Source organism: Mobula hypostoma, chromosome 11, assembly GCF_963921235.1.
Source record: "Mobula hypostoma chromosome 11, sMobHyp1.1, whole genome shotgun sequence".
Classification (NCBI taxonomy): domain Eukaryota; kingdom Metazoa; phylum Chordata; class Chondrichthyes; order Myliobatiformes; family Myliobatidae; genus Mobula; species Mobula hypostoma.
Genome location: NC_086107.1, coordinates 100,006,549 through 100,025,673, shown reverse-complemented (window position 1 = coordinate 100,025,673; position 19,125 = coordinate 100,006,549). Strand labels below are relative to the sequence as shown.

Here is a 19,125-nt window from a genome sequence, read left to right as displayed (position 1 = left end):
ATTCTGAAAAGGTCCCGTTTATTCCCACTCTTTGCTTCCTGTCTGCCAACCAATTCTCTATCCACATCAATACTGTACCCCCAATACCGTGTGCTTTAAGTTTGCACACTAATCTCCTGTGTGGGACCTTGTCAAAAGCCTTTTGAAAATCCAAATATACCACATCCACTGGTTCTCCCCTATCCACTCTACTAGTTACATCCTCAAAAAATTCTATGAGATTCTATCATCAGCAAACATACTAACCCACCCTTCTACTTCTTCATCCCGGTCATTTATAAAAATCACAAAGAGGAGGGGTCCGAGAACAGATCCCTGTGGAACACCTCAGGTCACTGACCACCTTGCAGAATACGACCCATCTGCAACCACCCTTGTCCTCTGTGGGCAAGCTAGTTCTGGATCCACAAAGCAAGGTCTCCTTGGATCCCATGCCTCCTTATTTTCTGAAGGAGCCTAGCATGGGGAACCTTATCAAATACCTTACTGAAATCCAAATCCAAATCCATCCACCGTTCTACCTTCATCAGTGTATTTTGTTACTTCCTCAAAGAATTCAGTCAGGCTTGTAAGGCGCGTCCTGTCCTTGACAAAGCCATGTTGACTATCCCTAATCAGATGATGTCTCTCCAAATGCTCATAAATCCTGCCTCTCAGGATCTTCTCCAACAACTTGTCCACCACTGAAGTCAGATTCACTGGTCTATAATTTCCTGGGTTATCTCTACTCCCTTTCTTGAACAAGGGAACAACATTTGCAACCCTCCAATTCTCCGGTACTTCCCCATTGATGACGCAAAGATCATCGCAAGAGGCTCAGCAATCTCCTCCCCACAGTAGCCTGGGGTATATTTCATCCAGTCCCAGTGACTTATCTAACTTAATGCTTTCCAAAAGCTCCAACACATCCTCTTTCTTAATGCCTATATGCTCAGTCCACTGTAAGTCATCCCCACAATGGCCAAGGTCTTTTCCCCTGGTGAATACTGAAGCAAAGTATTCATTAGGTACCTCTGCTACCTCCTCCGACTCCATGCACACGTTTCCACTATCGTACCTGATTGGTCCTACTCTCACATGGCTCATCCTCTTGCTCTTCACATACTTGTAGAATGCCTTGGTGTTTTCCTTAATCCTGCTCACCAAGGCCTTCACTCTATAGTATGGCTTTTTGGATTCAGTACTTTGGAACAATTACCATAAAGGCATCAATATTGGCACACAAAAAGAAATCAATTGCATATAATGCTAGATGTTATGGAAGGAATGGAGGGAGGAGAAAATAACTTTTGTAACTTGTAGTTCTGGTCAGTTCCTCTGGAAATGTGATGTTACTTCTACACTTTATGAATTTGTACAAAACAGAAGTGGGTCATTCAGCTGCTCATATCTGTATTTGCTTTTTGTCCCACTCATGCTTTTTTTTCCCTCACAGCACTACATAATTTTTTTCTGTATTTATCCATTTCACTCTTGAAAGTTTTGATTGAATTTGCTTCCACTATCTTTTTACTGCAGTTGTCGTATTTCTTGGTATCAGCTTTGCTGCACAACATGCTAATCTCGGTGTATGCATGATGGTACTGGAAATGAAATACAAAAGATGCTGGAATTAGAGAAGTGATATCTGGAACTCCACTCTCCAGTTCTGATGCAGAAGTGTTAATTGTTCAATCCCACAAGCTGATTGTTCTACCTGTTACAAAATTACCCCAGAAATCAGTGCTTCCTTCAGCTCAGCAGAAATACTGAATGTGCAGAATGTGGTTATTCTGTGACTAAGCTATTTGCTTTAGTTCAATGAAAAGTGGGGCACCGGTACCAAAAATAGAAAATCAAGTCGTTCTTAAGGAGTAACTAGGTGTAACAGTGAAGATCAGGCATAGACTAAAGTTCACTGACATCAATTCGTTATAGCTTGGCGGTTGCCAAGTGAAACACAACCTAGGGTTATCAGTAAAACATAAAGTATGAATATGATCTAAAACCGATAAGCCAAAGGTAAGGCCACAATGTTTGGAATGTCATAGAATCATAGAGCCTTGCAGCACTGAGAAAGGCCCATTGGCCCATCTAATCCATGCCAGACTATTATTCTGCCTAGTCCCATTGACCTGCACCTGGACCATAGCCCTCCATTTCTGTCTTGTCCAAACTTCCCTTAAATGTTCAAATTGAACAGATGTCCACCACTTCCACTGGTAGCTCATTGCACATTCTCACCACCCTTTGCTTGAATAAATTCTCCCTCATGTTCCCCTTGATCATGATTGGCTCCATTTCTCGCCCATTAAAGCGTCGATGAAGATTGAGCAAGTGCGGAAGACGGGTGAGTGTTCAGTGCCACCTCGCACCCTCGAGCTCGCTGTTGCCGGAGGGAGATGTCTGCTTGTGGAGTTCTCTCACTCACTGCTTCTGAGGGAAGATCCCTGCGTTTGATTGGTCCCTTCTCCCCCACAGATGCTGTCGGAGGAGAATGCCAAAGTGGGGTCTGTGGTTTGTGGATTGGATTGTAGTTCAATTGGAGTCTTTAAATTTTGTATAAATTTTATATTCCTTGTTTTTGCTTGTTCTTTCTTGTGTGTGCAATTTTACTCATGGGGGGGTTGATGTCCTTGTTCCTGTTTGCACAATTTGTGTTTTTTTTGTGTGTGGGGGGGGGTTGGTTGATGTTTTTTCTTTGAATGGGTTCCATGTTTTTCTTGGTTCCATGGTTGTGGAGAAGATGAATCATCTCAGGGTTGTGGACTGCATACGTACTTTGAATAGGAAGAATGACCTTTTGCTTGAGATACTCTGCAGTTCTTTGAAATCCTGTTAGTGGCCTCATGAGAGAAATGCTGCTGACATATGTCACCATTGTTCTTGTTAACACATTCACCTTCATCTGATCTCTTTCTGCTCTGCAGTTGGTGCAACCCTTGTCGTATGCTGGGTCCAAGGCTTGAGAAACTGGTGGCACAACAGGAAGGGAAAGTTGTAATGGCCAAAGTAGACATAGATGATCACACAGACCTCGCCCTTGAGTACAAGGTATGGGCTTACAATTTAATTACTGCTGGGTGGAGGGGCTTGTTTATAAAATGTATCTTTTTCTACACTGTGATTTAACATTTGGATGCTCTCCTGAACTTTTAAACAGAAGAACCAACATATTTATTGGACTTGATCTTCCTGTTGGTACCCAGCAATTTTTTGATTGTTAGGATAATTTCTGTGAAGTGTTTGCCTCACGTAAGAGTAAATACTACACATTCTTGTTTCCTCTCCTTTGCAAAACATTAATCAAACTCCTGATGCTTGCTACTCCATCTCCATTAAGATGGCCTCTGTATCTGGCTTTGATCAATATCTCTGGTATGATTACCGATTAGCAAGCTGAAATTGGAGGAGCTAAGATATGGGAGCATTCAAGATTACAGAAGTGTGAGTCTTGCATGAAATCGGGTTCACACAGCTCACTAGAACAACTTTTAGTGCTATTAAAATGTCGGTCTGGTATGATTGGAAAACAAGATGGTCACTTTTAGTCATCTATGTGATCAGAAATTGGAAAGTTCTGTTCTTTTGGTTATGTTGAAGGCAGGTAATATTTAAGAGTGGTGACAGATGAAACGGTTAAATTTTGAGCTAATCAAAGTTCAGTTGATCTCAGGGGCTGGGCCTTCTATTGGCCCAGTTTTTACTATGATATATCTAATGTACTTTGATTATGGAAGCACCTAGTTGCTGGCCTCTGTACACATCTGAATTCCATTCTGCATTCATGTTTTGTACTTTATTGAACCAGAGATGGAAACTAGTCATGCATATTGCATCTAGGTATGTTGATAGACCAGGAGTCCCTGTGCATTCTTGTGCAAGTTGGACTTGGCTAACTTAAATCTACATCTGCCTGTATGCAGTTTGATGCCCCTAATCAAAGCTCACTGATTCTTTCACAAGCAGCTAAACAGACCTTTTTAATATAGCCTGTTCACCTTTATCTCTGACATTCCTGAATGGAATGCTTGGTAAACTTGGAAGGGCAGAGAACTGGCTTTTGACCCAAGCTGAATTCCTAAGTGTTGAGGTAAACAGCAGACTCGATCAAATGGTTCTGATTTGCTTTTCCCCATTCTGCTGACTTCAGTGACCTCGAGTGGACCTCCTAAAGCAGAGGGAAGGTTTAAAAAAAAATTGTAATTCATCCAGGACCCTCAAGCACTCTACAAGTGAATGGAAATGTACGGCACAGAAGGCCTGTCGTACTTATGGTAACTCTTTGAAAGAACCTTCCATAATCCAAACGAAGGTTCTCAACCCCTAATATCAACTGTCCATTTTCCTCTGGGGATCCTGCCTGACTTGTTTTGTTCTTCCAGCTGTTTGTTTTTATTACTCCAGATTCCAGCATTTTCTCCATTTTCTATAATCCTGCTTTTCTTTGACCTGCAGTATATCCCTGAAAGTGTTTTCATTCCCAGTTGTATTTCGAATTCCTTTTGAAAAGTTAATGTTTAATCTGTTTTAGGCTGTGTAATTCAAATCAAGCTATTTTTTCTGAATATGTAAAAAAATAATAAAAATACCAAATTTGCAGTGAGTTGAGGGGGTTAACAGAAACCCTTGAGATTTGTGTGGTGCTGCATTTCCTGAGTCGAGTTAGAGCTGCCAGTGGCTGGTAACTTATTCTTCCCTTTCCAACCTGTAAGCCAACCTCAAAATCTATTATGAGGATAAATGTAATGTTTAAACCACGGACAATTAAAGGTTACCAAAAAACAAGCTGCTAGAGGAACTCAGTGGTTCAGGCGGTTTCTGTGTAGGGAAATGGAAAGTCACTGTTTCAGGTCAAGACCCTTCAACTGGACTGAAAGATAGAGTGGAGATGATCGGTATAAAGAAGTGAGGGGAAGGTGTGTGTGCAAGAGCTGGCAAGTGATAGGTGGATCATTGTAATGAGAGTGGGGGAGGGAATGGTGAAAAAGGAATCTGGTAGGAAAGGAAAGTGATTGGACCATCATCTGATTCCTTTTTATCCCCCACCACTGTACCTCTGGAGGAGTCTGGCCATGCAAGTGTAGGCTTCTTCTGAGTACTCCAATGCTCGTAACTTCTGCTACATGAGCATATAGCAATGTGTCAGACTGGATGTTGTAGAACTAAAAATGGAAAATATATAACTCTTTAGTTATACAGCTGCACCACGGTTGTAATTTTAATGTAATGAAAGTAAAATCGTGGAAGCTGAAAATCTGAAAACTCTCAGCAAATCAGCCAGCATCTGTGAAATGAGGAAAATAATTAACATTTCAGATCAAACGATGCTGCCTGGCCCCACGAGTGTTGCTAGCATTTTCTGTTCTAATTTTAGTGCAGGTTTGACACAAGTCGGTGACATTTTTCATATAAACTCAAAAGTGTTTGATTGCTGCCTGCTTTGAAGGCTTTGGTAAACAAGCTTCTGCAGATGAATGAGATGTAAAGACTGATCTTTGAGATGTTAAGAGCAGGGGACTGACTATCAGTCTGGTTTAGTAGGTGTATACAATCCCATGGGGTTCTTGGTTTGAACAGGGAGTGATTTATACATTGCTCCAACATAGCTCCTCTATGCAACATCATCAACACCAATTAAATCATTTATTAAATCTGACTCTGTACATAATTTCTATCATATTTGGTTGAACAGATAAATAGAGATAAAAGTAATTCAGTGCTGAAAATAAGGACTAGAGTAGGCCGTTCAGCTCCTAAGATTTACATTTAATAAGATTAGATCCATAACTCAGCTCTGTATTCTCACTTTTAGCTTCAATAGCATTGGATCTCACTCACACATTTAAAATTAGCAACTGAACTGACGTCAGTGTCTTTTGGTGCAAGAGAGTTTTCAGTTGTACTTGATCAATACTGAAAATGTAATGGTAGACAATAAAATTCAGAATCTGTTTTTATCAGAAGCAAATGCAGGAAAAACTCAGCATTGCTGGGAAAGAATAAACAGTCGATGTTTTGGGCTGACAGTTTTCTTCAGGGCTGCTTTTAATCATCTTGAGCACCGAGCTAGTGAAATCCCTGTTAGTACAAAAGGGGAAACTAGAATAAGCCAGCTTTCCCCTCAGGGGAGAGAAGAAATCTTAAGATATGTTTAGAATCGTGAAGGGTTTTGATAAGTAACGAGATGAAGATCTGACGTTTTTGGCAGAAAAGGATTAGTGGTTTTATGCTGAAAGGAAGATAGATTCTGTTTTAGAAGAAATTTTCAAAGAGGAATGTGATAAATTAGGAAGGGGACAAACCTGCAGGTGTCAAGGGAGTGGGCACAATATTATTTGTTGTTCCCAAGAGGTAAACCCTATGGATGCATACTGCTCAAACATCATTTCCTACTGAATGTTATAAAGAACAGACTCTGATCAAGGAGTTACACCAAAAAGGATTTTGGGAGTTGTTTTCACTTCCAGAGTTTTGGTTGCGCAAATAAAAATGTAATATTATTTCTTTTCCCCAATATTTTGCAGGTGTCTGCAGTCCCGACTGTACTCGCTATTAAGGATGGCAACGTTGTGGACCAATTCATAGGTGTTAAAAGTGAAGATGACCTGGAAGTGTTTATCAAAAAGCTGATTTGACTGAGCTGTAAAGGTCTGAGTTGGCCATGTGATCCTCCACTTCTCAACTAAGTGTTTATTTTTAGTGAAGTCCTAAATGCTGCTGATGGCTGGGAGGAATTCCTGTAGCTGTCTCTCCTGTCACATTCTAAAACATTTATTCGGTGTCACACATGATACACAGTCTGACTCCAGTTACCTGGTAGCCTGAAGAGCTTTAACTTAGCAGTGTTGTTGGTTCCTTCTCCTGCTCTATCCACCATGCTCCACTTGCTGGAACTATGAGTTCTTTCCACTCCATTTTCCCATTGTGACTTGTGTAGGATCACTGGCAGCAACTGAAACCAAGTCAGTAATACAAAATGCAAAGTTGTTTAGAAAGATTGGAATCAGACTTTAAAAAAAATCATGAAATAGATTCAGGTTCTCCACCGTAATGAAGGGTTTGTATCATAAGAATCAGTAATCAGGGTTCTTCAGAAACCGTGCTGTTAGCTCTATCTCTTTTGCTTTTGAAATGGGTTTCTGCCACAACCATTTCTTTGCTTAATAATCCATTTTAATATAAACTCTGTTGTGATTACTCTGAGAGTAGTGAGCAGTCACTGGGTACTGCTGGGGAAAGAAAGACTTTCCCTGGTATTGAACACATAAGCAAGAAGAAATGAAATACGACAAATATACAAATAAAGGCAGTATATCATAAATTTGACACCCCAGAGAATTTGTTCTACTTGGCTAGAGCCTTGATGTAATACATTCACCATTAACTCTCTTCCGTTTTATCTCTTAACCACCAAAAGGAATATGCCCTCACACAAATGCAGTACTGTTGTCTGAGAGGGGAAGTGAAACCTGGCAGGGGAAGGAGGTTTGCTGCACCCTTTAAATTTCTGGCAAGTTACCCGAGATGTGACATTCTACATAATTCACAGCTGAGAAAACTGCATGACTACAGCTGTGTTCAGTCCGACTCAGTGTGTCAGTGGAGAGAGCCACCTGGCTGCAGTTTGTATTGTAAATCTTGGAACCCATAAACATGAAGCACAGCTGGGTCTAATACTGGCCTCCAGAAATAAACTCTCTTGATTTCAGTCACTGCATGAGAGCTCATTGATCTTGGCTTGGGCAGCAGCTGGAGCTGCCTTCAAAAACCAGGACTAGGGAGAAGATACAAGAGGTATTCTGTAGTGCAAAGTATCAGTGCCCACATTCTGTGTTGTCTGTAATGACTGTTGGATGAACTGAGGGCATCTCTTGTTGGTGTGAGGTGGGAAAGGAAGAAAACTAATCGATAGAGAGAGAGAAGGGAAGGTGCAGCATGGATGACAAGGCTACATAAAGCTCTGTTACTGTGTCCTCTGGGCATTTGAGCTTCCTGTGGCGTGCCCCGTCATTTCTCTGTTCAGCAGGCACAAAGGTAGTGTGAGAAAGGGCTTTGCATTAGAGATGGCTTTTGAGGTCCCTGGATTGCTAAAATCAAACTATGACTGGACTTGAGATAAAGTAAAAATAATCCTGGATTGTTCGGTACAAAGAACTGACCAATGTTGCTGGTGGAATCTACTGATTTATTAACTGCGGTAGAAGTGTAGGTTAAACAAAGTGGGTAAAACAAAAGCGTGGTACTGAACTCAAACACATTGTCTCCCAAAACTCGTCTATCTTAAAACAAAATGTCACCCTCATGATTTGCATATCTTGTCCTTGCTTTGAATTGTACATCAGCACTGAGTGAGTGCATTTAGTAAGAACCTGTTAATTCTGGGAAACAGCTGAGTGACTTAATTTGCTTTGCCTACTTGCTTTGGGATGTAACCTTCTGTCTTGGATGTAATGGAACAGTTAGTAAAATTCTCTTGCCTTGCTGTACTCCTCGTAATGAAACACAATGACTCTTTGCAAATAGAATTTTGCCTTTATTGAGGATTTAGAAATCCTGTCCCAGCCTGGATGTTTTGGAAGGCTGATGGCTGCCCAGGTCCAAAGTCAAAGAGAGACGAAGGCAGTACAGTGGTGCAGCAATTAATCCTGTTGTCTCACTGCTCCAGGGACTCGGGATTGATTAGATCCTGTGGGACAAACGGACAATCTGTTGAAATATTGCTGCTGATATTTGTAGAACAATGTTAAATGTACTGTAGATAAAAGTCAGGCTTTCATTTTGAAAGTATTTGGAGCTTATTACGGACTGTCCAAAATGAAAGCCTGATTTTCATCTACAGATTAGTTCCATTTAAACATTAAAACTGTCCTAAAGATAGTTTTGTCCATAAGTCAGAAAATTACTTGATTATGTTAACCACACTTCCACAGGTTAGTAATGAATAATATCAAAAGTGTAAGACTCTGTCCAGATCAATGGAGAAGAAAGAAAGAACAACGTGGTGTGAGAATAGAAACTTGTTCTGCCATTCATAGAAATGAACATATGTACATACATTGGACTTCTTAATATATCATGTGAGCTTGTTCATATTTAGGGTTGTCTATAATTCAACCATTGGTCACCTGGGGATGGCCTGTAATGGTGCTAAGGTTATGCATTAGTATAATTTGGTTCCTTTGTCAAAAGGAACTGTCCAGCTTATCTTTCATCGGAGTGAAAAGATCCTTGGATTTAATCACCATCAGAAACTAAATTATGTTCATGTCCAACAAAGCAGTGATACTTCCAGTAAAACTTGCCTCTGCTCCTTGTCCAGATCAGTGGAGATGAATAAGGGGGAGGTGGAAATCATCCATATCTGCAGCCCTGTTGTTGGATCACCACATAGCCCAAAGGATTTCTGGCAGTCACTGAATTAGGAGCAGCAGTTGAACTGCAGAAGAAAGTGAGCAGCTTTTTGTGGCAAGTGACAATATTTTTAACCCGACAGACACTTAGAACTATAAGAACAGATTCCCAAAACTCTATGCTTGATGTGAGTGGGATGAATATCGCTGGACTCTAAGCAACTGCATGTATTAAGGAATTTAACAAAAAGTAAATTACTGTGAGTACTCAGAAGGTCATGCAGTATCTGTAGAAAGTAAACTTAACATTCTGAAGAATTACTTACCTCAAAGGGTACCACTGTTTCTCTCTCCACGGATGCTGTCTGACCAACTGTGTATCCCCTGCCTTTTTTTAAAATTACATATTGGGTCCTTACCAATATCACCACTAGTGCTTCCTTCCTGCTTCTGGCATACACTTGCCTACTGCAGAAACAAAGTTCAAAGTTCAGCCCACAGAACATCGCCATGGTTCACTGGCACCATCTTGAAACTCGACCTTTTATCACCAACTGGAAAATTTCCTTCGGCACGTCACTTGGATGAAGCAGAACTGAAGCTGAGGGCTAAATAATTAGCAATGTTTAACTTATCATTTACAAACTGATCATTTTGTAACTGAATTCTGGCATTCTTTTGCAGTCTTAAATTTTGCCACCAGTGTAACAAATATATATCAAATAAATCCAGCAAATTACAAATTTTAATGATTTTTCCCCTACTTTTTGCCTTTGCACACCCACACTCACCATCTCTATCTCTTTGAGTATGGGGTCTTCGCAGGACTGGAACTTTGCTCATTTGAGCCTGGGTCATGCAAGGTCATTGGCAAGGATTCGAACTCCCAATCTCTTTATGGAAATATGCAGATGTTGCATGAAACTAGATCAAAACTTGCATTTCTGAAACAGTAACTGAACATTGAGGCTAATGAGATATTGGGACCTAAAGATCCAAGAAGGAGGATGTGAGAAGCATCTCAGTGGAATTGAAATTCTGGTAATTTTATTGTATTAGCTTCAACAATCCTGATGACTTAGCCCTTGAGAATGAAGTTGTAACAAGGTACTGCAGGCAGTCTATCCTTGGCAAGACCAATCAGGATAATAATCAGTTTATCTCTGGTTCTTATTAGCCTACAATAAATAGGTACATTTAATTTATTATGGAAGTATACAATTCTGAAATTCTTCTTCTCCAGATAGACACAAAACCAAGAAAGAAAAGAAGCCCTAAATCCCTCCTCCCTGCACAACAAAAATGGAACAGGCACATTGAGAATGTAAGACTGGGAAAAAAAAGTCTATAGGCCAAGTCCATATTGAAAACACAGAAAACCTGGGTAATACCTCTGGGTACAGTGGCAGGTCTTTTCCTCTCCGTAGCAGAGCGATCCCACCATCGATCAAAAGGCAGTCTCCCCTCTCAGTAGCAGAGCGATCCCACCATCGATCAAAAGGCAGTCTCCCCTCTCAGTAGCAGAGCGATCCCACCAGTGATAAAAGGCAGTCTCCCCTCTCCATAGCAGAGCGATCCCACCATCGATCAAAAGGCAGTCTCCCCTCTCCATAGCAGAGCGATCCCACCATCGATCAAAAGGCAGTCTCCCCTCTCCATAGCAGAGTGATCTCACCATCGATCAAAAGGCAGTCTCCCCTCTCCATAGCAGAGCGATCCCACCATCGATCAAAAGGCAGTCTCCCCTCTCCATAGCAGAGCGATCCCACCATCGATCAAAAGGCAGTCTCCCCTCTCCATAGCAGAGTGATCTCACCATCGATCAAAAGGCAGTCTCCCCTCTCCATAGCAGAGCGATCCCACCATGGATCAAAAGGCAGTCTCCCCTCTCAGTAGCAGAGTGATCTCACCAGTGATAAATAGTTACCAAACACTATCAGAAGTGCTCTGCTCTTCAAATGGAATCATAGAATGATACACCATAGGAAAAGGCTGTTTAGCCCAAGGTGACTGCTGTTTACCCTTCCATATTATTCCCATCTCCTAGCACTTAGTCCATAGCCTTTTATACCCAAGTGATTCAAGAGCTCATTTAGACACTTAAATGCTGTCAGTGATGCAGCTTTAGCCACTCTGTCCAGCAGTATATCCCTTTTTGAGCCAAGAAGATCCTCTTTTGTATCTCATTTGAATTTCATCCTCTGCCTTAATATACAGTATGGCCTCTAATTTTATCTACATCTGAAATGAGATGATTTTCTACAGAATCCCTATCTAGAAGCCTCAATTTTACATACTTCAGTCACCCTGTCTCTCAGTAGTGTAAGAGCCTCTTGTATTTCACCTGAGATGGTAGTTGGTGTAAATAACAACAAACTGCAAATACAGAAAAAGAGAAAAAAGGTAAGAGATAATAATAAGTATATAGAAACATAGAAAATAGGTGCAGGAGTAGGCCATTCGGCCCTTCGAGCCTGCACCACCATTTATTATGATCATGGCTGATCATCCAACTCAGAACCCCGCCCCAGCCTTCCCTCCATACCCCCTGACCCCCGTAGCCACAAGGGCCATATCTAACTTCCTCTTAAGTATACCCAATGAACTGGCCTCAACTGTTTCCTGTGGCAGAGAATTCCACAGATTCACCACTCTCTGTGTGAAGAAGTTTTTCCTAATCTCGGTCCTAAAAGGCTTCCCCTCTATCCTCAAACTGTGGCCCCTCGTTCTGGACTTCCCCAACATCGGGAACAATCTTCCTGCATCTAGCCTGTCCAATCCCTTTAGGATCTTATGCGTTTCAATCAGATCCCCCCTCAATCTTCTAAATTCCAATGAGTACAAGCCCAGTTCATCCAGTCTATCTTCATATGAAAGTCCTGCCATCCCAGGAATCAATCTGGTGAACCTTCTTTGTACTCCCTCTAAGGCAAGGATGTCTTTCCTCAGATTAGGGGAACAAAACTGCACACAATACTCCAGGTGTGGTCTCACCAAGGCCTTGTACAACTGCAGTTGTACCTCCCTGCTCCCGTACTCGAATCCTCTCGCTATAAATGCCAGCATACCATTCGCCTTTTTCACCGCCTGCTGTACCTGCATGCCCACTTTCAATGACTGGTGTATAATGACACCCAGGTCTCGTTGCACCTCCCCTTTTCCTAATCGGCCACCATTCAGATAATAATCTGTTTTCCTATTTTTGCCACCAAAGTAGATAACTTCACATTTATCCACATTAAATTGCATCTGTCATGAATTTGCCCACTCACCCAACCTATCCAAGTCACCCTGCATCCTCTTAGCATCCTCCTCACGGCTAACACTGCCACCCAGCTTCATGTCATCCGCAAAAAAGCAATAAATATTGAGAACATGAGATGAAGAATCCTTGAAAGTGAGTCCATAGGTTGTGGGAACAGTTCAGTGAAGTTATACCCTCTGTTTCAAGAGCCTGATGGTTGAGGGGTAATAACTGTTTCTGAACCTGGTGTGTGGGTCCTGAAGCTCCTGTACCTCCTTCCTGATGGCAGCTGTGAGAAGAGAGCATAGACTGGATGGTGGGGGTCGTTGGTGGATGCTACTTTTCTGCGACAGCCCTCCGTGCAGATGTGCTCAGTGGAGGGTGGGGAGGGGCTTTACCTGTGATGGACTGGGCCATATCCACTACTTTTTGTAGGCTTTTCCATTTAAGGGCATTGGTGTCTCCATACCAGGCCATTATGCAACCTGTCAATATACTCTCCATCATATATCTATAGAAGTTCGTCAAAGTTTTAGATGACATGTTGAATCTTTGCAAACTTCTAAGTAGAAACACTGTCATGTTTTCTTCATAATGGCACTTATAATGACCCAGGAGAGATTCTCTAAATTGATAACACTGAGGAATTTAAATTTGCTGAAGCCTTCCACTTCTGATCCCTCGATGAGGACTGGCTCCTGAGCCTCCGGTTTCTTCCTCCTGAAGTCATAATCGGCTTCTTTGCTCTTGCTGACGTTGAGTGAGAAGTTATTGTGGGACCACTCAGCCAGATTTTCAATCTCCTTTCTGTACGTTGATTCATCACCACCTTTGTTATGGCCAATGACAGTGGTGTCGTCAGCAAATTTAAATATGGCATTTGGAGCTGTGCTTAGCCACACAGTCGTAAATGTCAAGCGAGTAGAGCCAGGGGACTAAGCTCACAGCCTTGTGGTGCACCTCTGCTGAGGGATGTTGTGGAGGAGATGTTGTCAATCTGAACTGACTGGGGTCTGCAATGAGGAAATAGGATCCAGCTGCACGAGGAGGTATTGAGGCCAAGGTCTTAAAGCTTATGGTATAGTTTTGAAGGGATGATAGTATTGAGTGTCGAGCTGTAGTCAGTGAAGAGCATCCTGATGTATACATCTTTGTCCAGATGTTCCATGGTTGAGTGAAAAGCCCTTGCGTCTTGTATCTGCTGTTGACCTGTTGTGCCGGTAGGCAAATTGGAGTGGATCCAAATTACTTCTCAGGCATGAGTTGATATGTTTCAACACGAACCACTCCCTGAAGCACTTTGTTACAGTGGATGTAAGTGCTACTGGATGGTAGTCGTTGAGGGAGGTTACCACGTTCTTCTTAGGTACCAATATAATTTAAGCCTGCAGAATGCTGAAGCGAAAGGTTAAAGATAACAATGGACAATCCAGCCAGTTAATGAGCACAGGTCTTAGGTACTCAGCCAAGTACACCCTCTGGGCTGGATGTTTCCCGTGAGTTCGCTCTCATTCCAGCTCAGAGACTGAAATCACAGGGTCACGAGGGGCTGTGGCAGTTCATGAAGATTCCCCAATGTTTTGATGGTCAAAGTGAGCGTAAAAAGCATTGAGCTGATCTGGGAGCAAAGACTTGTCACTTATGTTGTTTGGTTTCACTTTGTAGGAGGTGATAGCATTCAAGTCTTGCTACAGCTGTCAATCATCCTCAGTGCTTCAAGTTTGGTGCTGAAATTCCACTTTGCTCTTGGACCTCTTGTATTTTACTTGGTCGCCAGACCCAAATGCCACTGATCTGGCCCTCAGCGGATTGCTGAGGTTGGGGAAGACTCTGAATGATTTTGTGGGGACACACTCGTCCACGACTGTTTTTTATAAAGTCATGGTGTGTTCATTCAGATAATCTGACGAGTCCTTAAACACGGCCCGGTCCACTGACTCTAAGCAATGCCGTAGCTACTCCTCTCCCTTGGTGAACACAAACACAAAATACTTCTTTCGTTATTTGGGAGACCTGTCGTATAATGCCATCAGAGTGACTGCACTCTGCTCAGTGGATGAGCACTCCAGTGTGTGATTTCTGAATACAGCTGTGAAGTTTTCCTGATTAGTAATGCAACTCTCCACCTCTTTTACCCCCATCACATCGAAATCATCGAAGCCCGAGAACATCAAGCTGCCAGTCCTATCTCCCCCGCAACCGAGTATTCGTAATGGCCGCAACATCATGGTTCCATGTGTTGATACAGAATCTTAAGTTCACCGGCTTCACCCAAAATACTTGAATAGAAATAAACATTCTTCAACCCATCAGTCCCACCATGTCATTAACCTGTCCCTGCCTGTCTTTCCTTTCAAGCTTAATGGTCATAACATTAACCTTTAATACTTGCTGACGTACTGCTCAGATTCCCACCCCCTCCGGCAGCCTCTCTAGGTAGTGTGTTCCCCTTGAAACCTAATCACCACAGTTTTATCAGGGCTCATTGATGTCACATTCAGGTAGCGTAGTGGTTAACACAACGCTTTACAGTACAGGCGATCCAGGTTCAATTCCCACCACTGACCTGTAGGAGTCCGTACGTTCACCCTCTGACTGCACGAGTTTCCCCCCACATACCAAATGGTAGGTCATTGTAAATTGTCCCGTGATAAGGCTAGGTTTAAACGGGGGGATTGCTGGCCTCAAAGGGTCACAAGGGCCTATTCCATGCAGTATCTCAATAAAATAAATAAATGCATTGCATTTTACCTTAATGGCAAGAACAGGAGTTCAGCTGTTTGGTTCATACCTGGAGAAAGGTTGCAATAAAGAGTGAATCTAAATGGTCTTGGTGTAATCTTAACCGGGCATCAAGGAGCCAATGAGTAATTGCCGTTTGATGGTAGATGATGACACCTCCCATCACCTGCTGATGAATGAGAGTGAATGGATTAGGTCGTAAACAGCCAAGTTAAATTCATTGTGAACAGGATGCACCTGGGCAATTTTCCACTTTGGTGAGTGGCTGCCTCTGTTGCTGGACCTGCATGTCTGGAGATGCAGCTCAATTTGGGAGCGCAGTACAACAGCTTGGATGATAACTGCACCCATTGCCCTCTGCTACTCCTTGATGTCTTGTGGGGTTAACAGAATGGACTGAAGATGTGTGTGTGTGAGAGTGTGGCAATTGCAGGAAGAAACCAAAATGGATCATTTATTTATCACTTCTGGTTGAACATATCTGAAAAACCTTCAGCTGTGCCCTTTGTGTACAAAAGCCGGGCTCCTCCATTGCTGCAGCTGGAAAAGTCCTTTAGCAGTTTACAGCGGCCAAGTAATCTACCAGCCTGGATCTGGGAGTGTAGGAGGCAACCAGAGCACCCGAAAGAAACCACCGTGGCCACAGGGAGAACGTGCAAACTTCCACAAAGGTCGAACCCAAGGCCACTGGACCCTACCAGTGCAGCACTGTGCTGCCAGCTACTTTAGGTGCTGCTCTGATCACTTGAATTTAGATGGAGAGATTTTGACACCCTATTTGGAAGAGTAGAATAATGGGGTTTCCCTTCCTCCACCACTGACGCAGCCCTCACCCGCATCTCCTCCTTTTCCCAAACATCCGTGTCACCCAATTTCTCGCTGCCTCAATGGTGATAGAGTTGCTCTTGTCCTCACCTTTCACCCCATGAACCGCTGCATCCAACACATCATCCTCTGCAATTTCCGTCATCTCCAAAGGGCTCCTACCGCTAAGCATATCTTTACCTCCCCACCCCATTTCCTGCAGGGGTCGCTCCCTCCATGGTTCCTGTTTCCATTCGTCCCTCCCGGCACTTATCCCTGCAAATGGCCAAAGTGCTACGTCTGCCCATTCACCTCCATTCAGAGGCCCCAAGCAGTCCTTCCAGGTGAGGCAACACTTCAGCCGTGACTCTGCTGAGATCGTCTACTGTGTCTGGTGCTCCCAACATGGCCTCCTCTACACCGGTGAGCCCCCTCGTAAATTGGAGGACTGCTTCATCAATCACCTCTGCTGCATTCGCCAAAAGCAGAACTTTCCGCTACTACTACTATGTCGACTCAGGCCTAGGGGGCCGGCGTCGGGCAAGGCAAGGCAACTTTCTGCTGGTTCAGCATTTTAATTTCAATTCCTATTCTCCTTCCTCTTGTGCCACAATGAGGTCACCCTCGGGATGGAGGAGCAACACCTTATATTCCGTGTGGGTAGACTCCCACCTGATGGCATGAATATCGATTTCTCCTCTCCCCCTTCTAATATTCCCCTCTCAGGCCCCTTACCTCTTCACACCTGCCTATCGCCTCCCTTAGCACCCCTCCTCCTTCTCTTTCTCCTATGGTCCACTCTCCTATCCGGTTCCTTCCTCTCCAGCCCTTTACCTTTCCCAACCACCCAACCATCATCCTCTCGCTATCCTCCTTCCCCTCCCCCCCTAACCTTCTTATCCTGGTGTCTACCCCTGGTAGAAGAATCTCAGCCTGAAACATCAACAATTTGTTCATTTCCGTAGATGCTGCCTGACCTGCTGAGTTCTTTCAGCATTGTGTGTGTCTTGTCTTCGAGTAGAATGAAGAATTATTTCCTCTCGGGGTGAAGTGACAACCCTGTGCTTTTTAGGATTACAAAACTAGGGTAGGAACATGAAAAATCAGCCATGATCCAAATAAATTTTGGAACAAACCCAAGCAGATTTTTCTTTACTAATGCAGCGTTGCCACTGAGCAAGATAGCAGTGTGAGCTGGATTTATGTGGGAAAATTCCCCCCAATCACTGCCTAATTATCGAGTCAGACTGTGTCCGGGAGTACCGACTGCGTCTGAAATCATTCCTCACATCTGCCGCAGCTGAATAATCTGCCATCAGGTTTGCTCACACTTCAAGCAGGGCTGAGCAGTCCCACTTGATTAAACGCACTGACGCGTTTTAATATATGTTGGCATCTGGCCAGTGCAATGACCTTCCAACCTTTGACCTCCATAAACGAGGAAGAAGTGACTCCTCTGCCAACCGGAATGTCAAAATAACATCTTCACGTTCACAATTAACACACACTTATCACGCTCCTTTCCCCGCTGAATCCCATCACCAAATCAATACAGGAAGTCATCTCTGCAGTAGGATAAACCTCTGCTTCCAGACAAAGGAGGCCTTAAAACTGCTTCAGGCTGACGAGATTGAAAGTTCAAACATGTAAGGCTGCTGAAGAAGTTGGATGCGGGACAGCTCCCTCCTGCTTCCAGAGAGCAAATGCTCATGGGTTTGCACGGAGCAACTCAGGCAGGGGCGTCTGAACACCTAAATCAGACGCGCAGCTCAGGGCTGAAGAGACTTGGCTGGAATCCGATCTGAGAGACCACGAACAGCTGGATGATTTTCCAATGTTGTGTAGGCAGCCTCAGCTATTCAACTGCAGTCCCTGTTTCTGCCCCTGATTATAGCCCGTGTAGTGCAAACCCTACATGTTATGTCTACTCAGAATCACGTTTATCATCACTGACATAAGTTATGGAATTTGTTGCTTAGCAGCAGCAGTACCAAGCAAGACAAAAATAAACTATGTTACAAGAATAAATCGTGCAAAAGAGGAATAATGATCTTGTGTTTATTGGTTCATGGACTGTTCAGAAATTTGAGAAAACTCTTCCTAAATTGGAGGAGAAGATGGCGGCACAACGCAGCGCGCACGGCCACCTCGGTGGTGATGTCTGTTATTTGTCAAGTAGGGGACCGTGCACAATTCTGATTTGATGGAGACAGACGTGAGAATACGGAGGAACATCTGGAGAAACTTCTGAAAGGCCCGCTTCGCTGCCACTGTTACTGTGTGGTCCGGAATCTCTGGAGGAGAAGGTCCTGAATCCTTGGCTTTGTGTGTTTCGGTGGCCGGGGAGAGGTCGAAGGCGCTCAGGAGGCTGTATCGGAGAGGCTGGTCAGATGTTTGAAGTTTTCGGATGGATTCAGTGTCGGCTGTGGTCGGCTGCTTCCAAGGTATCGGCAAGTTGTCAGTGCCTGGAGGTTTATGGCAGGGAGTTTCTCCCTTTTGCCGCCTGCTATCGGGGACTCGGGAGTCGATCGACTCGGGACTTTGAGACTTTTTTTTACCGTGCCCATGGTCTGTCCTTCATCAAATTATGGTATTGTTTTGCACTGTTGTAACTATATGTTATAATTATGTGGTTCTGTCAGTGTTAGTCTTTGGTTTGTCCTGTTTTTCTGTGATATCACTCTGGAGGAACATTGTATCATTTCTTAATGCATGTATGCATTTCTAAATGACAATGAATGAGGACTGAGTGTTCTCATAATCTAAATTGTTGAGCCTGGGTCTTCAGGCTCCTGTACTCCTCACCGATGGTGGTAACGCAGAGGGACCATGTTCTGGATGGTCCAGATCCTTAATGATAGCTTTCGCCTTCTTGAGGCACTGACTTTTGAACAAGGGTTCCCAGCCTTTTTTATGCCATGGACCCCCACCTGTAACCAAGGGGTTTGTGGACCCCAGGTTTGGAACCCCTGCTTTTGAATGTCCTGATGGTAGGGAGGGTTA

The 19,125-nt window shown here is 43.4% G+C and overlaps 1 protein-coding gene across 2 annotated transcripts in view; it reads left to right on the top strand.

The window, feature by feature from the left end:
* Positions 1 to 10,073, top strand: part of txn2 (thioredoxin 2) — a 29,515-nt gene extending 19,442 nt beyond the window's left edge. The window contains exons 3-5 of one of the 2 annotated variants that reach the window (XM_063062661.1): positions 2,910 to 3,033; positions 6,507 to 6,630; positions 9,302 to 10,073. In XM_063062661.1, coding sequence (XP_062918731.1) covers positions 2,910 to 3,033; positions 6,507 to 6,617 — 235 coding nt within the window. In that variant the 3' untranslated portion in view covers positions 6,618 to 6,630; positions 9,302 to 10,073. Of the gene's footprint in view, positions 1 to 2,909; positions 3,034 to 6,506 lie in introns of both variants that reach the window. The other variant, XM_063062660.1, reaches the window with a different exon arrangement.
* The last annotated feature ends 9,052 nt before the right edge of the window (positions 10,074 to 19,125 follow it).